At 28.8% G+C, this 18069-nt stretch overlaps 1 protein-coding gene across 1 annotated transcript; it reads left to right on the top strand.

Annotated features, from left to right (window-relative positions):
• Positions 1-16393: 16393 nt before the first annotated feature.
• LOC18055420 (heterodimeric geranylgeranyl pyrophosphate synthase small subunit, chloroplastic) lies at positions 16394-17560 on the top strand. The gene has a single exon (XM_006452318.2). The coding sequence runs from the start codon at positions 16507-16509 to the stop codon at positions 17467-17469; it is 963 nt and encodes a 320-aa protein (XP_006452381.1). The 5' UTR covers positions 16394-16506; the 3' UTR covers positions 17470-17560.
• Positions 17561-18069: the final 509 nt, after the last annotated feature.

The raw sequence follows: 18069 nt of genomic DNA, 5'->3' as shown, positions 1-18069 counted from the left end.
TTGATTCTTCTTTTATCAACTTAATTAATTGTTCGGTCAATCTCAACATTGATAAGTAGATAATTTATTAAATTCAACTAAAAAGTAAATTAATTACATTAATTGCATGTCGGCTTGCAATTTTTGTCCGTTATTATTAAAGCCTATATTATTAAATTGCTCTCCCATCTCCTTTTTTATTTTGCCAAATTGCCATCCACCGCTTTCAGAAACCAAAAGTGGCAACCGTCCCCACGATCTCACATTCTTTGCTTGATTTGTCAATCGATTGATCGTCACTTTGAGATCGAGTTGTTGTATCGGAACACTTGTAATAATAACATCATTTTTTAGTCAAATAAAGGGGATAAATAGAGAGAGCCCGTTCTTATTTGGTGAAGTGCAAAAATTTTCATTGAAAAACTTTTAATGTATTTATATATATTCACAAGTTGTCTATTATGTGAACATGATTGCTTCTTTTTTTTTTTTAATTTAGTGCTTAAGCTGTTATTAACCTAACTTCTTTCTCAGCATTTTAAGTAACATCATTAACTTTTTACTCCTTCAAATTAATTTTTACTTATTCTTTTTAAACTATATTTGATATTTCTTTTCATATAAAATTTATTTAAATAGAGTATTTGTTAGTAAAGCTTTTACTTAAAAAAAATTTAGTTATTTAGTTATCAAGTTTTTATTAAAAATTATAAAATTACTTTAATAGATAATTTTTTAAAAAATTAAATTACAAAATAAATGAAATAAGATTGTTAGATAAGTAAAGGATAATCTAAACATTTTAACATTTTAAAAACAAATCAACCTCTACTCTTAAAAATCTAAAAGTTGAGTTTTTACTAATAGAGGTAAAATAACTTATTTAATTTTCAAAACCTCTACTTAAAATTAAAAATAATAATAATAATTTATGCAATTAAATAAGCACTTATTACCATTAGATAAGTTATACCAAACATACATTTAATTAATATAGAAAATATAAATAAATTTCATTTTTTAAATATTAGTATTATTACTCTTTTTCAACCCATAATTGATCATGTTTGTTTCCTAATCCTCCTCCCTTTCAATGAATTTGAATCTTTCACACAACTAACACGGAGTGGGTAGTGGGGCTAGCATTAGCAAGATGCCAAGACAGCTGGTTTCACTTTCTTTGTTGTGGAAGTTATAGCAAATATGTACGTGTGGGGATCAAATTGATCATTGTATGATTACATATCGTTAATATATTATAGAAAATCGGTGGATGCGGGTGTGTGACACGAAATCAATGGTGTAATTAAAGTCTTCAGCACACTTTTTAAAAGGTAAACAAGTTCAGTTTATGGATTTTGGAACGAAAATATTATTATTTTATTTTATAGTATAATTACGAATTATTATATAAAAGTCACAACACTTTAATTCTAAACTTCAATTCTAAATGAATCTCTAAACTTGTTTAACTTCAAATCTTGAATCCGTCGTTGAAATTAAATGATGTTTTCATAATAAGAAACGAGGCACTTCATTCTAAAAGGCTACGATGATACATTAATTAATATTTTTTTATGTGGAATAAATTATAGGAGTTGACATACACAAATAAATGAGAATATTAAAAGAACCAGAATATAGAGAAGAGAAGTCACACGGTGCACATGTAATCACCTTACATTTATATCAGTATGATCTTGTAACGTATAAGTGATTAATTAATTTGTTTACTTCTTCAATTCTATATTTTGACTTTTCCATATTCATATTTTGATCTTATCTTAGCTTGGGCCGGATGCCCGGATCCTATAATATTAAGGGTCATAGGAGTGACAAAACGAATAAACAAATATTCGGTTCGATTCATTTAATTGGTTTAATTACGATTCATTTAATTGGTTTAATTACGATTCGTTTAATTGGTTTAGTAGAATTAATAAACAAATCGAATCCAAATTCGTTTATTATTCGTTTATCTTATTACGAATCCACAACGAATCGAGTCGAATTAAGATTCGTTTACAGTTCGTTTAGAAAAATATAATTAATAAACCAAATTAAGCAAAATAAAAAAATAAAAAAGCCACAAATTTAACATCTTACAACAAAATACAAATAACCCAAACCATATTCTAGGATTAAATATTCAGTCATCCAAATATTAAATTGTAATCCTTAATAATACAAATAACCTTCAAATTAAAAAATTTTCAAATAAATTTAAGGAAAAAAAGTAATTTAATTAAACGAATCGACTTATATTCGATTCGTTTATTACTCATTTATTAAACGAATCTTAAACGAATAAACGAATCAATATCTTCAAAACCGGATTCGATTCGTTTAATTACTTTTTTGTTTAATTAGCGAATCGAATCGAATTCATCCATTTATTGAATAAACAAATCTTGTCCCATATTGCCACCCCTATTAAGGGCCAATTTGATAATGTTATGGCTTTTAAACGAATCAATATTTTCAAACCCAAATCCAGTTAATTCACATCAAATCAAATTGAATAAACAAATATTGTCCCATATTGCCACCCCTATTAAGGGCCAATTTGATAATGTTATGGCTTTTAAAAGGATTATTGTTAGTTGTGCTGTAAAAATACATATGTGAAAAGAATATGTTTAACATTTAATAAACAGTCATTGTTTTTAGTAAATTTTATTGTTAAACTGTTGTAAGAATACAAACGACTGAATTAGACATAATGTTAAATAATTTATTTAAACATTTATAAACATGTAAATAAAAATATTTTTCATTATGTACATATAATAATTGATAACTAAAATAAATATTTTATATTGATAGTTTTATTTTTTTATTTTTTTATTTTGTTATCTCAATATAATTGGTAATAACAATAGTCTCTCTAAATTTAATGATTTTATTTCCTAATCACTAAGGATAATTTTGGACGTTTATAATGTATATGAAGATATACATGGAATTGTATTATATGTAAAATTGATTATCAAAATTAGATTTTGAAAAGCTACTCTGTACTTGCTTTTCAAAATCTATTGTAGAATGGGTGATTTAACCAAGAGTAAGTTCTAATATTCATGTTGTATCGCAAAGAATTAATAACAGAATATGTGGAAACGTACTTGAATCCATAGTGCTTAATGTTAACATATATGTTTCCATAATATTGATTTTGATGATAACAAACAAGATTAAGAATGATTAATCTTTTAAGCTCAAATTATTTTTTATACATTTTAAATAAATCATTATTTTTACATTATAAAGGTTTTATATTTAATGGAAAAATGATTTTATGAAATTGATTGTTTTTATTCTTTTTAAATAAATCATTATTTTCACATTATAAATGTTTCATATTTAATGGAAAAATGATTTTATGAAATTGGTTGTTTTTCAAAGTTTATGGTGTAATTGAAAGAATTTTGAAAACTTTGAAATAAACAAGTATTGCTTGAATTTTTGGTCAAGGACTTATTTGAAAAGTGTCATAGCATTTTTGGCTATATTATAATTTCAAAAAGTTTTGGGATTAACAAAGCATTACTTAGAAATTCTGAAATTAGACCTATTTGTAAAGTTTTATAACGTTTTGGGCCATACTATAGTTTTATAAAGTTTTGGGGTCAAATTGAAAATTTAGGAAAATTTTCACTGTAGCAGGTTACTGTAGCATCCGGCTTACCGGATATAAAAACCGGAAAACCGAATATTGGGCATAATGTATCCAGAACGAAAACGGCATACCGGATTTCGTAACCGGCAAGCCAGTTAGTCAAAATTCAAATTTTTACCTTAACGGTAACATAAATCCGGCTTACCGGATTCCATAAACGGCAAACCAGATTCGCCCAGAATGTGCATAATGGTTAGTAACGGCTAGTTTTTGAGTTCAAACTATATAAACTCAAAATCAATTCATTTTTGGAATCCAAGCAAGCAAGAACAAGTGCACACAACATATATTGAGTTTCAACTTCGTGAATCATCATTCATTAAATCATCTTTGTTCTTCAATTTGTATATCCACTCTTAAAGAGAGATTGATTGTTGTATTTTTCATTTCTCATCAAATTGTGAGAGTACAAGTGTGAGAAACATTTGGAGTGAAGAGATTGGAGAGATAATCTCTTGTTGTAAAGGTTTATTACCACCTTGAAGTCAATTGTAAACGTTTGAAGCCTTGGAAAGGCTTGGATAGTGAAATCCTCAAGCCCGGTGTGCTTGGAGGTGTGGACGTAGGCGGGGATTGCCGAACCACGTAAAAATCCTTGAGTTTGCTTTCTCTTTCCTTACTCATTTATTATTGTGCTTTCATTGAATTTATTGTTTTCGAATTTATTAAGGCATTAGATTGGATTTGTGTGTGGTTTGCTTAGCTTAATTTTTAAAATCTCAATTCACCCCCCTCTTGAATTGCCTAGTTAGTATTTCACTTAATTACTCTATAGAGTTGTGTGGTTGACTTCCAAATCAACGCGTTCTCTTAAAGAATCATTTAATTTTCTGTGTTCTCTCTATAATGATGAGATGTTAGAAATAATTAAAAGAGGCGCGTGATCTGAGAATCATGACTACTTATATAAACAATTTTTTTTGTTATTTGTAGGTATTCGTCTTTCAGTCTATCATAGAAATAAAAATTACCTTTAAATCTCTTGTTATTAAAGAAGTCATATAAAGAAGCAAACCACAAGCTTATGACAGAATGAAGAAAGCAAAAAGAAACTTGTTGAAGGTATTACGCCTTGCATCATATCATGATCTTATGCTCCTCCATCTATTTTCATTGTGAGTGTAGTAGTGACAATTGCCCACTGCTTCCTTAATTTAAATCTCTTTGCATCGAACATTATTCTTTTATCGACTTAAATATTCATTCGAAACATTATCGATAAAGAGAAATTTATTAAATTCAACCAAACAAAAGAAAAAAAATTATTTACATTGCGTGTCGGTTCGCGATTTTCGTCCCTTATGTTAAAGCCTGCCAATTTCTCTTCCTTCTTCTTTTGACTTTGCCAATAGCAGAAACTGTCCCATGCATGATTTCACTTTCTTTGCTTATTTTTATCAAACAACTAATTGTCATTTTGAGATCGAATTGCTCGCCGAGACACATGTATACATCATTTCTGAGCCAAAAAAGGCATATACTATATACATTCACAAGTAGGCTACTATATATATCAACATTATTGCCTTAAATTTTTTGCTTATTCTTTTAACATATATTGAAATATAATTAATGAGATTAATTTCTTAGGTTAATTTCCTCTTCCTCCCTTTCAAATTTCAATTTGAACCTTTCTCACAACTCGCATGGAGTGAGGCTCGAAAGACAGCTGGTAAATGCATGTGATGATCAAATTGATCGATGTGAGTGTGCGACGTGAAATCAAGGGAGAAATTTATTATTATTATTATTATTATTATTATTATTATTATTATTTATCTATGTTATGATAACAACTAATAAATAGTTGGCTCGTTCCGACATCACACTTCATTGAATTGGATTTGATTTGATGTTTAATCTCACTTAGAGTCTATTTATTTATAATTATTGTGCTTCATCTTATTTTTAACAGATAAACACTTTTAGTTTAATTATGGATTTTCGAACACCGATCCATTCTTTTTGTTTAATAAAATCAATCATTCCATTTTATAAAAATTATGAATTAAAAGCTACGGACACTTTAATTCTAAACGAATTTTTAACCTTGTTTAACGTGAAATCTTGAATCCGTGGTTGTGAATAATTTAGAAGAGTTGACATACACAGATATGTAGATGAGAATATAAGAAAGAACGAAGAAAGAAGGGAAATCACACGGTGCACGTGGATTCAATTTACCTACCATGATATTATGATCTTGTTACGCGCATGTGATTTGTTTACTTTCGCAATTTCGTGTTTTGACTTCTCCATGTTCAGATTTGATTTCATCTCTCTGCTGGGACTGTTTTTGAACAGTTGAAGTAATAATAACAATAATGGCAGCTTCACAATATATTTTTTTCTCCCCCCGGAAAAAGAAGGTTTCGATGGAATGAAAAATTTTAATAATTAAACACTAATTTTTGCCTTGTATTATTACTTAAATTCGAGTGATTGTATGTTGAAATCACATTAACGAGCGATTGAGTTGCTTCAGATAATTAGCGTGCTTTTAAAGATAACTACCGATATATAGAAGATTTTATGTTATTTAATTTACAATTTTATTTTTGGCCCAGAGTGACAATCAAATATTCATACTATATTATGAAAATGTCAGTATCTCACTTATAGTTCTAAGGAGTACTGAGAATGTATCGTTTTTTTGACTTTTTATAAATTATAGATTTTCCTAAATATTATTTTAGTTACCTGTTCAAAAATTCTTTTACTATAATATAATTTTTTTCCCCTTACTCTTTCATCGTCACTATAATTCCAGAAAAATAATCAAGCACATTTCTTTTTTTCTTTTTTTTTTATTTTCATAATACTGTTTTAAAAACAAATTATCAAACACATTTTCAAATCCGTCAAAAATTAATCATTTCTATATTATAAAGCAAATACAAAAATATAACTCGAAAACACTACCAAACGTAGATTTTTCGGTATTCAATTAGATATCGTATCTTTTGGGACAATAAATTTGTCAACCTTGTTAAAGCTAATGTCACGCTTCTCTAAATGGATTGGACAATCTAATTCTGCAAAGAGTTGTTCATGTATTTAAAAGCTCCACTAATAAAATTAATACGATTGATTTACGTAGGCGGCTGTTTGATTTGTAACAAAAGGACACTTCTTTCTTTATTCTTGAAAGCAAGACATACGAAAGTACAGGATATGAAACTTGTAGATAATACTTAAATGAATCTGATTGCAGCAAAAAGTGTAATGTATAGTAGGGAGAAGAGATGAAGCTTCATTACCTTTAACATCAATACGTCTTTCCAATCTATTATCAGACAATGATAAAATTATTAATGATAGAAATTAAAGCAATTGGAGATGATAAGATGCTGTCGTTGAAGAATGTTTCGGTTAATCAAAGAAGCTTCAAGTTGGTGAACCTTGAAAGCTTCTAACAATTAAAATAAATCAAGATTAAAGCTTCTAACAATAGTCCGTTGATGATAATTATCTCATCATCATTATCATTAATTACCCAGTCTACAAGTGTTTTGGAGAATTGAAGAAATTTTTAAGTTGTAAGAGAGCTGATCTCTCTTGCTCCAAACATCCCTCACAGCTCCAAAACCTTTCCAATATTAACATACATATACATATATTTGTATAACATCATTACCATTTTGGAATCACCCATTGTTAATACTTAATTGATCATTTCCACGCTAATTCTCTATAAAACTTACAGACCTAACTCAACCTAAAAACTAACTCAAGAATTGAAGATTGTCCAAGTTTTATATTCTTAATATAAATTCAATACTCAATAGATATGAGATATTTTTCTTAACACTCACTCTCTAGCTACATCTACAACCAACAAGAGTGTGGATATATAGTGTCCGTTTGGAATTGAGGTTGAATAGTTATAATTTAAAAGTTATAACACTAAATTGTTCGGTAAACAATAACTGTTGTAACTTTGGAAGTTATGTTAATATGATTTTTTACTTGTATCACAAAAAATCTATTATATCTTTAATACTTATATCAAAATTATTATTAAAATTTTATATTTATTACATATTATTAATTTTTATTTAATAATTACAATTTTTTTTTCCATAATAGCTATAGTTTAAAAGTTATAGTATCTCAATTCTAAACAGAATCATAGGCTATTTATAACTAATTAATTAAGTAGCCAGCTTCGCGATTACTGAAAGCTTGTCCACTCCTATATATTTTGTCATATTGCTATAATTTTCCACAATAAAATCTGTCGATGCCAAATGAAAAAAAGAACAAAATAAAAAAGGATAAAGGGTTCTGTTTCTTTCGTTTAACGGGGCAGATATTTTATTGGCTACTAATTAAGATGTCGTTTACATTACAAAAATAAGGAAGGGGTCATTAAATTTCTTGGAAGCAAATCAAAACTTCTATTCGAAAGCAACGTATGGAATCATTTTAATTATCATAATAATAAAAATGGTTTGAGTTGGTTCTAGTTGGTGTCGACTATGACTAGGTTGAAAAGTCGAGTTTAAAAAATAGTACTATGGCATCAATTTTACGAAAGAAAATAACGCGGTTTGGTGACATTTTGGCCTACCCTAATCAATCATATTATTCTCAGTACAAAATTTTCAATTCCTCGGAAGTCACTGAGAAATTTCTTGATCGTTGGTGATCAAATTAATATATGCAGCAGCAAACCATAGGAAAAATTGCACGTCCACCATTGGTCCTTTTTTATTTTATTTTATTAACTTTATTAATATAATAAAATGAAAAAATAAAATATAAAAAAAAAAATGAGGAAGAAGAGAAATAAAGGTCAGCATGCATGTTGACTGAAAATGGAAGAAGTTGCTTCCAGAACAATAGAGCAACTTGGAAAGAGAGGTGGGTAAAGGTTTTTCTTTACCAATATTTTTTTGCGGATAAAGATTATACACAACAACTTAATTATTGTCTTCATGTCTTAGGTCCTATTTAGTATTAAGATATTATCACTTTTAAACAATAGTTGCCGCGAAAAAAGAAAATTATAAGTATGAAATGAAAGTTAATAATGTATAGTAAATATAATTTTTAAATAATAAATATATTAAAATTTTTCATCATAAAACCATTGAATCAAATGAAATCAGCTGAATTTTTAAACCCTTATAATTAAGGTTTAACAAATACTTTAGTAATGTAACTTTACCCAATCTCAATACTAAACATCACCTCAATAACCAAGGTAACTAAAACACTATTAGTTTTTGTTTTACAATTAGTTCTGTACGTACGCGTTCTCTCTCCTTAATTCCTTTACCTTTTCTTCATATATAGTTCCTTCCTTTGTCTTCTGAACATCGAAGCAATGGCAAAAGCCCTGGCCAACTTCAATCTACATTGCTTTCTACGCGAAATCACAACTGTCCATCACTGATCCATGATATTCATGACCATGTGCTATCGATTATTTTGGACGTCTATATATGAGGATGTTGAGGCCCATCTCAGACAGGCCTTCGTTTAAACAGAGCCAGTTGAATTTTACAAGCCCATGTGCCATTTGGTTTCGTCGCCCTCGTTAACAAGACCCGGGCTCTTTTCATCGCCGCCTTCGAGTTCGTCGGAGGCCTCCGGGAACAAGTCATAGCTGCTGCTGCTGCTTCTTTGCAAAGCATGCAGCTTCATTCATTCGTGAAGATCTTCCATTATCAGATAGGCCCAGTCTTATTCCCAAACCCAAGCCCATGATGGGTTCATGCTTTCAGCCCAAATGTATTAGATACTCATTGGGGACGGAATGATCGCATTTGGGCTCGAATTCCTAGCAAACTACGACAACCTGACCCAAAGATTACTTGGACCTGATTTTTCAAGAATAAACGAGGTGAGTTACACGTGCGGTGCCGCATGTGGAGTAATATTAGGAGAAAGATTTGTGCGAGACTATCTAACCATCTCAGCGCAATGAATTTCACCGTGTCCAAAGATTTTTCAAGAATAAACGACAACCTGACCCAAAGATTTTTAAAGTGCGTTTGTGATTGGGTTGGGCTGCTGTAACTTAAAATATACAATACTAAAGTATTTAGTAAATACTAACTGCTGTAACTTAAAATGTATAGTACTAAAGTATTTAGTAAATACTAAATGCTGTAACTTAAGAGTTATGTTGATATAATTTTTCACTTGTATAATAGAAAATTTATTATATTTTTAATAATTTTATCAAAACTATTATTTAAAATTTATATTTACTATATATTATTAACTTTTATTTTATAGTTATAATTTTTTTTTTCTACAATAACTGTAACATTAAAGTTACAGCACCTAAATCCTAAACGCACTCTTAATATGCTGAGGTGGTGAGAGAGTCTCATACAAATATCTCTCAATATTAGAAGGTGGGAAGTAAGGTGGAGATAAGAGTTATCGAGAAGGCATGGGTTTTTGACTTTTAACGTGGGGTCGATGGAAGAAATGGCACTAAGAAGTGAAGACCAAAGAGCTTCGATGAAAAAGGATTTGAAGTAATTTCTAGTGTTTTTTTATATAATGATAATTTTCAGTAACGGGCGAGGGCTAGCTTTCAACGTGAATCATTAGGGAAGAAAAATAGAACACGCAGAGCCCCACTGCGTGTTTCGCATGTGCGATTGGGTGTTGCGGATAATGAGTGGAAAATAATGTTTGCTGTGTTTGAGAAAAAGGGAATGATGAGACAACTGACTCAAGTCACTCATGACTGGGATCTTATTTCAAAAACGCATGCAGCATGTTCTTAATTAGGTTAGGTTGGGTCCACCTACAATACAACTATTGTTTCATACCCATTTTTTTTTTAATCTTTTGGTGATCCACAGATCCAACCCAAAAGTTGCAAAGGCAGTTACAACGGCTTGGATGTTATCATTTGGTTATTAACAATGTGGTTCCTTATGTTTACTAAAAGAAGAAGAAAAAATTAAATTTCAAAATTTTGACACATTGGTCCGTTAAATATTTTATCATAAAAGGTAATTTAGTAAATGAACATATTTATGTATTAAAAATATGGATGGATTATTTTTAACTTGGTAAAATACTCTCCACTTCCATTTACTTAAAATACCAATTATATTTTAATAGTACTATTTTGTATTTAGTGTAACACAAAATTGGATAAGGTTTTATATAAATTTTGACAATATTAAAATGAAAAATAAATAAATATTAAATAAATGCTTGGATATGTCATTTAAATTCATTATAGAGTTTATAAATAATATTTTCAAAATAATAAATTTCTATATGTAAATTTGAGATTATGTGAAATTACTTATACTTTATCCCACGTATAAAGCCGATCAATTATTTATTTAATATGAAAACAAAAAAAATTATATAATATTTATTATATTACTTAAATTTAAAATTATAAAGAATGAAACTTAAATTTAAAATTGATTGAGAAGGAGACAGAGAGAATAAATTTTTTAGAATTTTAAAATTATTATATTTTAATTGAGTTTATTACCTAAAATTATTAAACTTATAGTTTTTATTATTTACAGAAAACAATAGGGATTGTTGAAGAAAGTGCCAAATAAATTTTTTAGAATTTTGAAATTATTATATTTTAATAGGGGCTTATTGTATAAAATTTTTAAAACTTATAGTTTTTATTATTTATAAAAAACTATAAGGACTGCTGAAGAAAATATTAAAATGGTGTTTGGTGCAACAGGGGTTTAGATAGTTTTGCCCTCTTAATCATGATGTCGGCGCGGTGGCCGGTGAGTTAAAAAGACGGAGAATGAACATCAAACATGGACTTGAAGACTTCAAAATTTCCGAGAAGATTTATGATTTGAATGTGATATATAAACATTTTTTGTAATTAAAAGAAAGTTGTTGCAGTAGCACCGCCCATTTGCATAAAACAAAGCAACTGTATTTGAAATTTTCAAATGTGCAGTAAATTAATATGGTTGCGACTAAGGAAAATTATTATCTTGTCAACGTATATATTATTAAAAAAATGAATAATTTATTAATTTATTGGTACATAAAAATTTATTGATTTAAAAAAGGGTTTTATATTTTAATTACTTGTGTTGTCTTGATGTGTGCTATTCATTTGATCATACGTCAGTAGTTATTTTTTTTAATTATAAAATAATAAATATTTATTTGATAAAATTATTTTACTTATATTTTTTAAGAAAATGTTGACATTTTAGTCATTGTACACAGACACTATATATCTGGGATCAGTTTTATCAAATATGTATATTAAATTTATTGAAAAATAATTATTTCGTAATCTAAATGTACCGAACATGTTATAAAATTATTTAGAAAACTGATTATTATGAAATCTAATTCAGAAGTGATTAATTGAGAATCTAGGCAATTCCAAACATACTGTTAACATTCTTGCAATAAGAATGCCTTTTTTTTTTGTGAAAAATATGATGGTGAAGTGGGAATTGAATATTTTTAGGTAAGTAAATATTAATTAGGGAAAATATCCACCGTCCACCTACTTTTTCTAACTTTTTAAAAAATACACAATTTTTTTTTTTGCTGGAATCCACCTAAAGTTACATTTTATTTCACTTTTCCACTTCCGTTTGGAATCCGTTAAGAAAACTAACGGAAACTTAAAAAATGACAATTTTACCCCCCAAAACGAAAATTATAATTTCACCCTAAAAAATGCCAAAAATGATCAAATTAAATCTACTTATTTTCCCCATCGGTCAATAAAGAAATTAATTCCATAACCATCAAATGCAAGATTTTTTTTTAAATATATCTGTAATTAGAATGCTAAATTATAACAGTAGTATTAAAAATAGTCCAATCTCGCAAACCATCAATTGAATTTAAGATAAGTAGAGTTTTATTATTCATTGAGTTATAATCTCTAGTAGTTAAGATTTTTTTGTACTTCATTAACATACCAATAATGATATTCATCATTAAATCTTATTATTTTTGGTATTTTTTAGGGTGAAATTGTAATTTTTGTTTTGGGAATAAAATGGTTATTTTTTTTTTTATCTAGATGAGTGTTAGATACGTACCTGCATGGCTGCTAGTCATGGGGGACGCATTTTAAAAACAGGGGTTGAGCTGTATAAAATGCCAAAGTATAAAATCAAAATCGGTAGTGATTAGGTATTTGATAATGCATGCATCCGTGTACGCGTATTTCTTTCATTTAATCATAAGTGATAGATTTACAGCTTCATCAATTATATATTGACACAAGTGCAAGCTTGAATGATCGAGCAGCCATTACTAATATTCAAAAGGAAATTAGTTTGATTTGGTTTAATTAAGCACGTTCGCCATGCATCAACCTTATCCATTAATTCGATGAAGAACATTTCTAACGTTACCTCTCATCTTCCTCGACAAAAAATAATGCAGCGACGTATGTTACTGTTTGATATGAACTTAATATTTTGTGAAATAAATTATTTGGATACATGTACTCCTTAAATGAGAGACATTTAATTTAGTCAAGTTCTTTCTTCCTCTTCACTCGCTATGATAGTATGATTAATTCCTTCAATTCCAGCTCTTATAAGATAATGATCGGATAAGTAAAGATAATTTATTCTTATCCTACTCTCAATCACTCCATAATTACAATTCTTAGATATTTTCATTAATTTCTAATGATTATTTATAAGTAGGGTTCCTCTATGATGCTGTAATTTTTTTACAGCATTAATAATATTTTTAATTGTGCACCATTGGATTTAATCAATGGTACACAATATTTGTAGGCAAAAATAAAAATAAAAAATAATGGTAAACGGTTAACAAACGTGTAAGGGGTGGAGAAGTTTGTAAAATAACTATGACCACCCTTAGAGTTTGAAACAATTTCACTTAAATAGCATATTTTATTTAAAATTATTTTTCAATCCTCCTTTAAATTTGAAATGTGATAATCTTTTTTAAATAAATCTTCCAAAATCTATTTCTATTAAGTATAAAATATAATGGTAGATTATTTAACACAAATCAAATAAATAAGTTGCAATTACAAAATTTATATATGATATAACACTAATAAATAACACAACTAAGTACATATACTTAAGTAAATGTCATAGTTACATCAATAAACTCATTGTTGAGATTGCTTGCAACATAAAAATTACTTGATCACACATGTTTTAATAAAATTTAATATCGTATATTAAAATACTCATTATTTTATATAATACTGAGGGTCATTATATAATTGATCATGAAGTATGTATTATTTTTAATACCCATTTAACATACTTATTTTCTTAACTTTATATTTATCTTATAGTTAATATCCTTACATGGTAGGAGTTTTAAGTTTTATAAGCTTATATATTTTTATTTTATTTTCAAATATTACTTTGTTAATTTCATAAAAGTTAAATTGAATATATATTCCTAATGAGCTTTAGTTTATGAATCGTGAAAGATTATTTTATTGATATCCTTTTATTGTAATTATAAAATTTTATGTTATGACGGGTCATTACTTTTGTTATGATAGTTAATAGTGATAATAAATAAAATATTGCCTTCAATAATATTTACGTGGGAACAAAAGTGAAAGAAAATCATTTATATTTTTAGATTTTTATTGACATGGTAGGAAATTATCTCAGCCTTATAAAATTTAACTTTCACAAGCTTGTTTTCATTTTATTTTCAAATGTCACTTTGTTAATTTCATAAAAGTTAAATCTAACACATACTCCTAATTAACTTTAGTTTATAAATCATGAAAGATTATTTTATTGTTATTCTTTGATAGTAATTATAAAATTTATATGCTACGAAGAGTCATTACTTTTATTATGATAATTAATAGTGACAATAAATAAATATTACATCAAATAATATTTAATGGACAAAATGAGGAAAAAAATCATTGTATGTTTTTATATTTCCATTATAAAGATATGGTTTGTGATACTTTAACTTAAAATTTTGGTACAATATTTGAGCCACTAATATCTCATAGTCTAATGGTTGATATTGAAAGTCAAAGCACCATTTCATAATGTTATATCCTCCACCATTGAATTGCATGAAATAAATAGTTTAATTTTTTGATAAAAATTTAAATCAAAATATTTCTCACTCTATAGTTATATAGACATATATATTTTTCAATAATAATTGGTGAATAAAATATTTCTCATTTGTTGTGACTCATATAGTATTATTAATAAAACACATATAAAATCGTTTATTGCAATGCTTTCTATTATCATTATTGTTTACGTATTAGTGGTTTGTAATTAAATTCATACAATACAAATTATTACAAGACTTTGTGTTAAATAGCCTACTTGATATTATATTTTATACTTAATGGTAACTGATTTTGGAAGATTTATTTAAAAGAAATTATCATATTACAAATTTAAAGGAGGACTGAAAAGTAATTTTAAATAAAATATACTATTTAAGTGAAATTGTTTCAAACTCTAAGGGTGGTCACAATTATTTTATAAAAATTATCTATCCACTTGAACGGTTACCATTATTTTTAAATTATTTTTTTAGTACAAATATTGTATACCATTGATTAGATCTAATGGTTCAGAATTAATACATTATTGATGCTGTAAAAAAATTTACAGCATCGTAGAGGAACCCAAGTGTAACATGATTGATATACGCTGTTGTCTTCTTCCGTTAAAGACAAAATTTAACTAGTAAGATGATAGTTTCAATTCATCCCTCTTAGAATTTGTTTTCAATCGCTTGAACCTTTGATAAATTTTATTACTTTAGTACCTGTTATAATACAATTAAAAAATTTTATCAACTGAACTAATGAGTCTAATAATGAGATACAATTATTATCGTACCTTAAATATATATGATTAGTATGATATGTTATGTTACAATACTGCACGTCGATAATTGAGGTCGTCGAAATAACATAGATACTATGAGGAAAATACTACCACATAATCTTCCTCTATATATGTGTGTGTGTAATAAATAGATAAATAAATTTATAAATTAAATTTTTTTTTTCCTTGGCATGTGGGTTGATTCCGATTACTTACACCAAATAATTGGGAAGTGAAGTAATTTGTGCTCATCGAAGATTCCGTAAGAAAACCCCCAACAAGATGGGGCCCGGGCCTCCTTATCCCATCGAAATGCGCGTTAAATTATAAAATGGGAAACACGTGACGTGAAATGCAAATTGAGATGAAGATGCCAATTCTAATTTGGAAATTCACTAGATTCTCTATTAGCCATTAAAAATAAATAAAAAAGAGTAATAATATGCTTGTATATATATTTTTTAATGTAATTGATGCTACATACGATGTGAAATTATTAAAAATTATAACTTATCAAGTGATTACTTATATCTCATTATTTTATTGTTCAGTTAGTGATTTGTATGAAACATTTGATCACTTATCTTAATTAATTGTTATTCTATTATTTATAAACTTCCCATCAAAATTTTAATAATAACTTTCTATCAATTTTTTTTTTCCTTTTTTGGGGCAGGCAACATAACCATCACTTATACAGCTTAAAAGTTTAAATTAATGTGCGTTTAATTCAAGACTACGGAAATACATCTCGTGAACCACAAATCAAAGTGATTGGATATTAATGATGTTTGCATATTGACGAGGTTCGCACATGGTACTATAATGATGATCTAAAGCTTTATGCAACGTGAACCACGTGTTTCACATAGAAATATCTTTATTCTCTTATATATACAATCAAAATATACCCAGAAGCTTTAACACTCATAATTTTTCTCCACCCAATCCTTTCTCTCCTTCACTCACCTTTCTTCGTATATAGTTAATTTCTTCCTTTCTATTTGTCTTTTGAAGTCTGCACCAATGGCTAAAGCCCTCTCTGTTTTAAACCTACCGGCTCATGTTGCCCCTAGGCGAAATCACAGCCGTCCATCATTGTCCTACAGACCTATGATGGTCACCATGGCCATGTCCACACCCAACAAGAATAAATCATATTGGACGTCTGTACATGAGGATATTGGGGCCCACCTCCGGCAGGCCGTCGTCGTAAAGGAGCCGGTAGAAGTTTACGAGCCCATGCGCCATTTTGTCTTCGCCGCCCCAGTCAACATGGCGCCCGCGCTGTGTGTGGCAGCCTGTGAGCTCGTCGGGGGCCACCGCGAACAAGCCATTGTTGCTGCTGCTGCTTTGCACGTCATGCATGCAGCTTCTTTCATTCATGAAAATCTTCCACTATCAGATAGGACTAGTCTTATCCCCAAATCCAAGCCCACGATGTATCACGCTTTCAAACCAAATACGGAGCTTCTCGTGGCTGATGCAATGCTTCCGTTTGGGCTGGAGTTGTTGGCCAGCTCCGACAACCCGGCCGGAAACAACTCGGGTCGGATTTTACGTGTGATGGTTGAGATGACACGCGCCATGGGATCACAAGGTGTTGTGGAGGGGCAGTACAATGAGCTACAATGTAGTCAATGTGATGATGATGATCGGAAATTGAATGGTATTACAGATGTGGAAATGACCTATGAAACATACAAGAAAAAGGAAGGTCGGTTGCACGCGTGTGGTGCGGCGTGTGGAGCAATATTAGGAGGTGGGAGTGAGAAGGAGATCGAGTTATTGAGAAGGTATGGTTTTTACGTGGGGATGATACAAGGAATAGTGTCGCGGAGATTGGGACCAACGGAGGAAATAGAAGAGCTCAAAAAGTTGGCCTTCAAGCTCAGGGAAGTGAACAGCTTTAATGATGAAAATGCTGAAGTAATTTTTAGTCTTGTTGATGATAATATCACTCATGTGCTGGGATTTAATTTAGGTTAACTCACTCTAGTCGTGTTAGTATTACTTGTTTCAATCGTTTTTTCCCCCCCCTCCCTTTATCTACGTTATCAATTAAATTTATATTAAGGCACGTTTGTGGTACAACATTTTCTAAGAGTCTTGAATAAAACAGTTCTTTTATCTAACATAATTATATATTGGACTTATTTGGGATTGAGATTGAGCAGTTTTAACATAAAAGTTACAGCTTAAGTGTTTAGTAAACACTAACTGTTGTAATTTGAAAGATGTGTTGATATAATTTTTCACTTGGATGATGAAAAATTTATTATATATTTAATAATTTTTTTCAAAATTATTATTTAAAAATTATATTTACTACATATTATTAACTTTTTTTTATAATTATAGTTTTTTTTCCGCAGCAGCCGTAGATTAAAAGTTACATAGCCTCAATCCCAAGTGAAATCATTATGAATTAGGTGTTAGTTGGATAACTTTTAGATTAAGTTATGTTCACTCTAAATATTGGAAGAAACTCCTCATTTGCAAATATTAGAGATGCATAACCCTCACGTTCTCATGCTAGGGTAAGACAAAGAATAACACACTGCATGACGTGATTTATGTTGTTTTAAA

Source organism: Citrus clementina, unplaced genomic scaffold (assembly GCF_000493195.1).
Source record: "Citrus clementina cultivar Clemenules unplaced genomic scaffold, Citrus_clementina_v1.0 scaffold_1, whole genome shotgun sequence".
Lineage (NCBI taxonomy): Eukaryota > Viridiplantae > Streptophyta > Magnoliopsida > Sapindales > Rutaceae > Citrus > Citrus x clementina.
The sequence above is the reverse complement of the archived record's forward strand: the minus strand, read 5'-3'. Positions and strand labels throughout refer to the sequence as shown.

What these genes read in the sequence shown, in the direction of transcription:
- LOC18055420 (XM_006452318.2), top strand. Translation starts at nt 16,507, where the DNA reads ATGGCTAAAGCCCTCTCTGTTTTAAACCTACCGGCTCATGTTGCCCCT.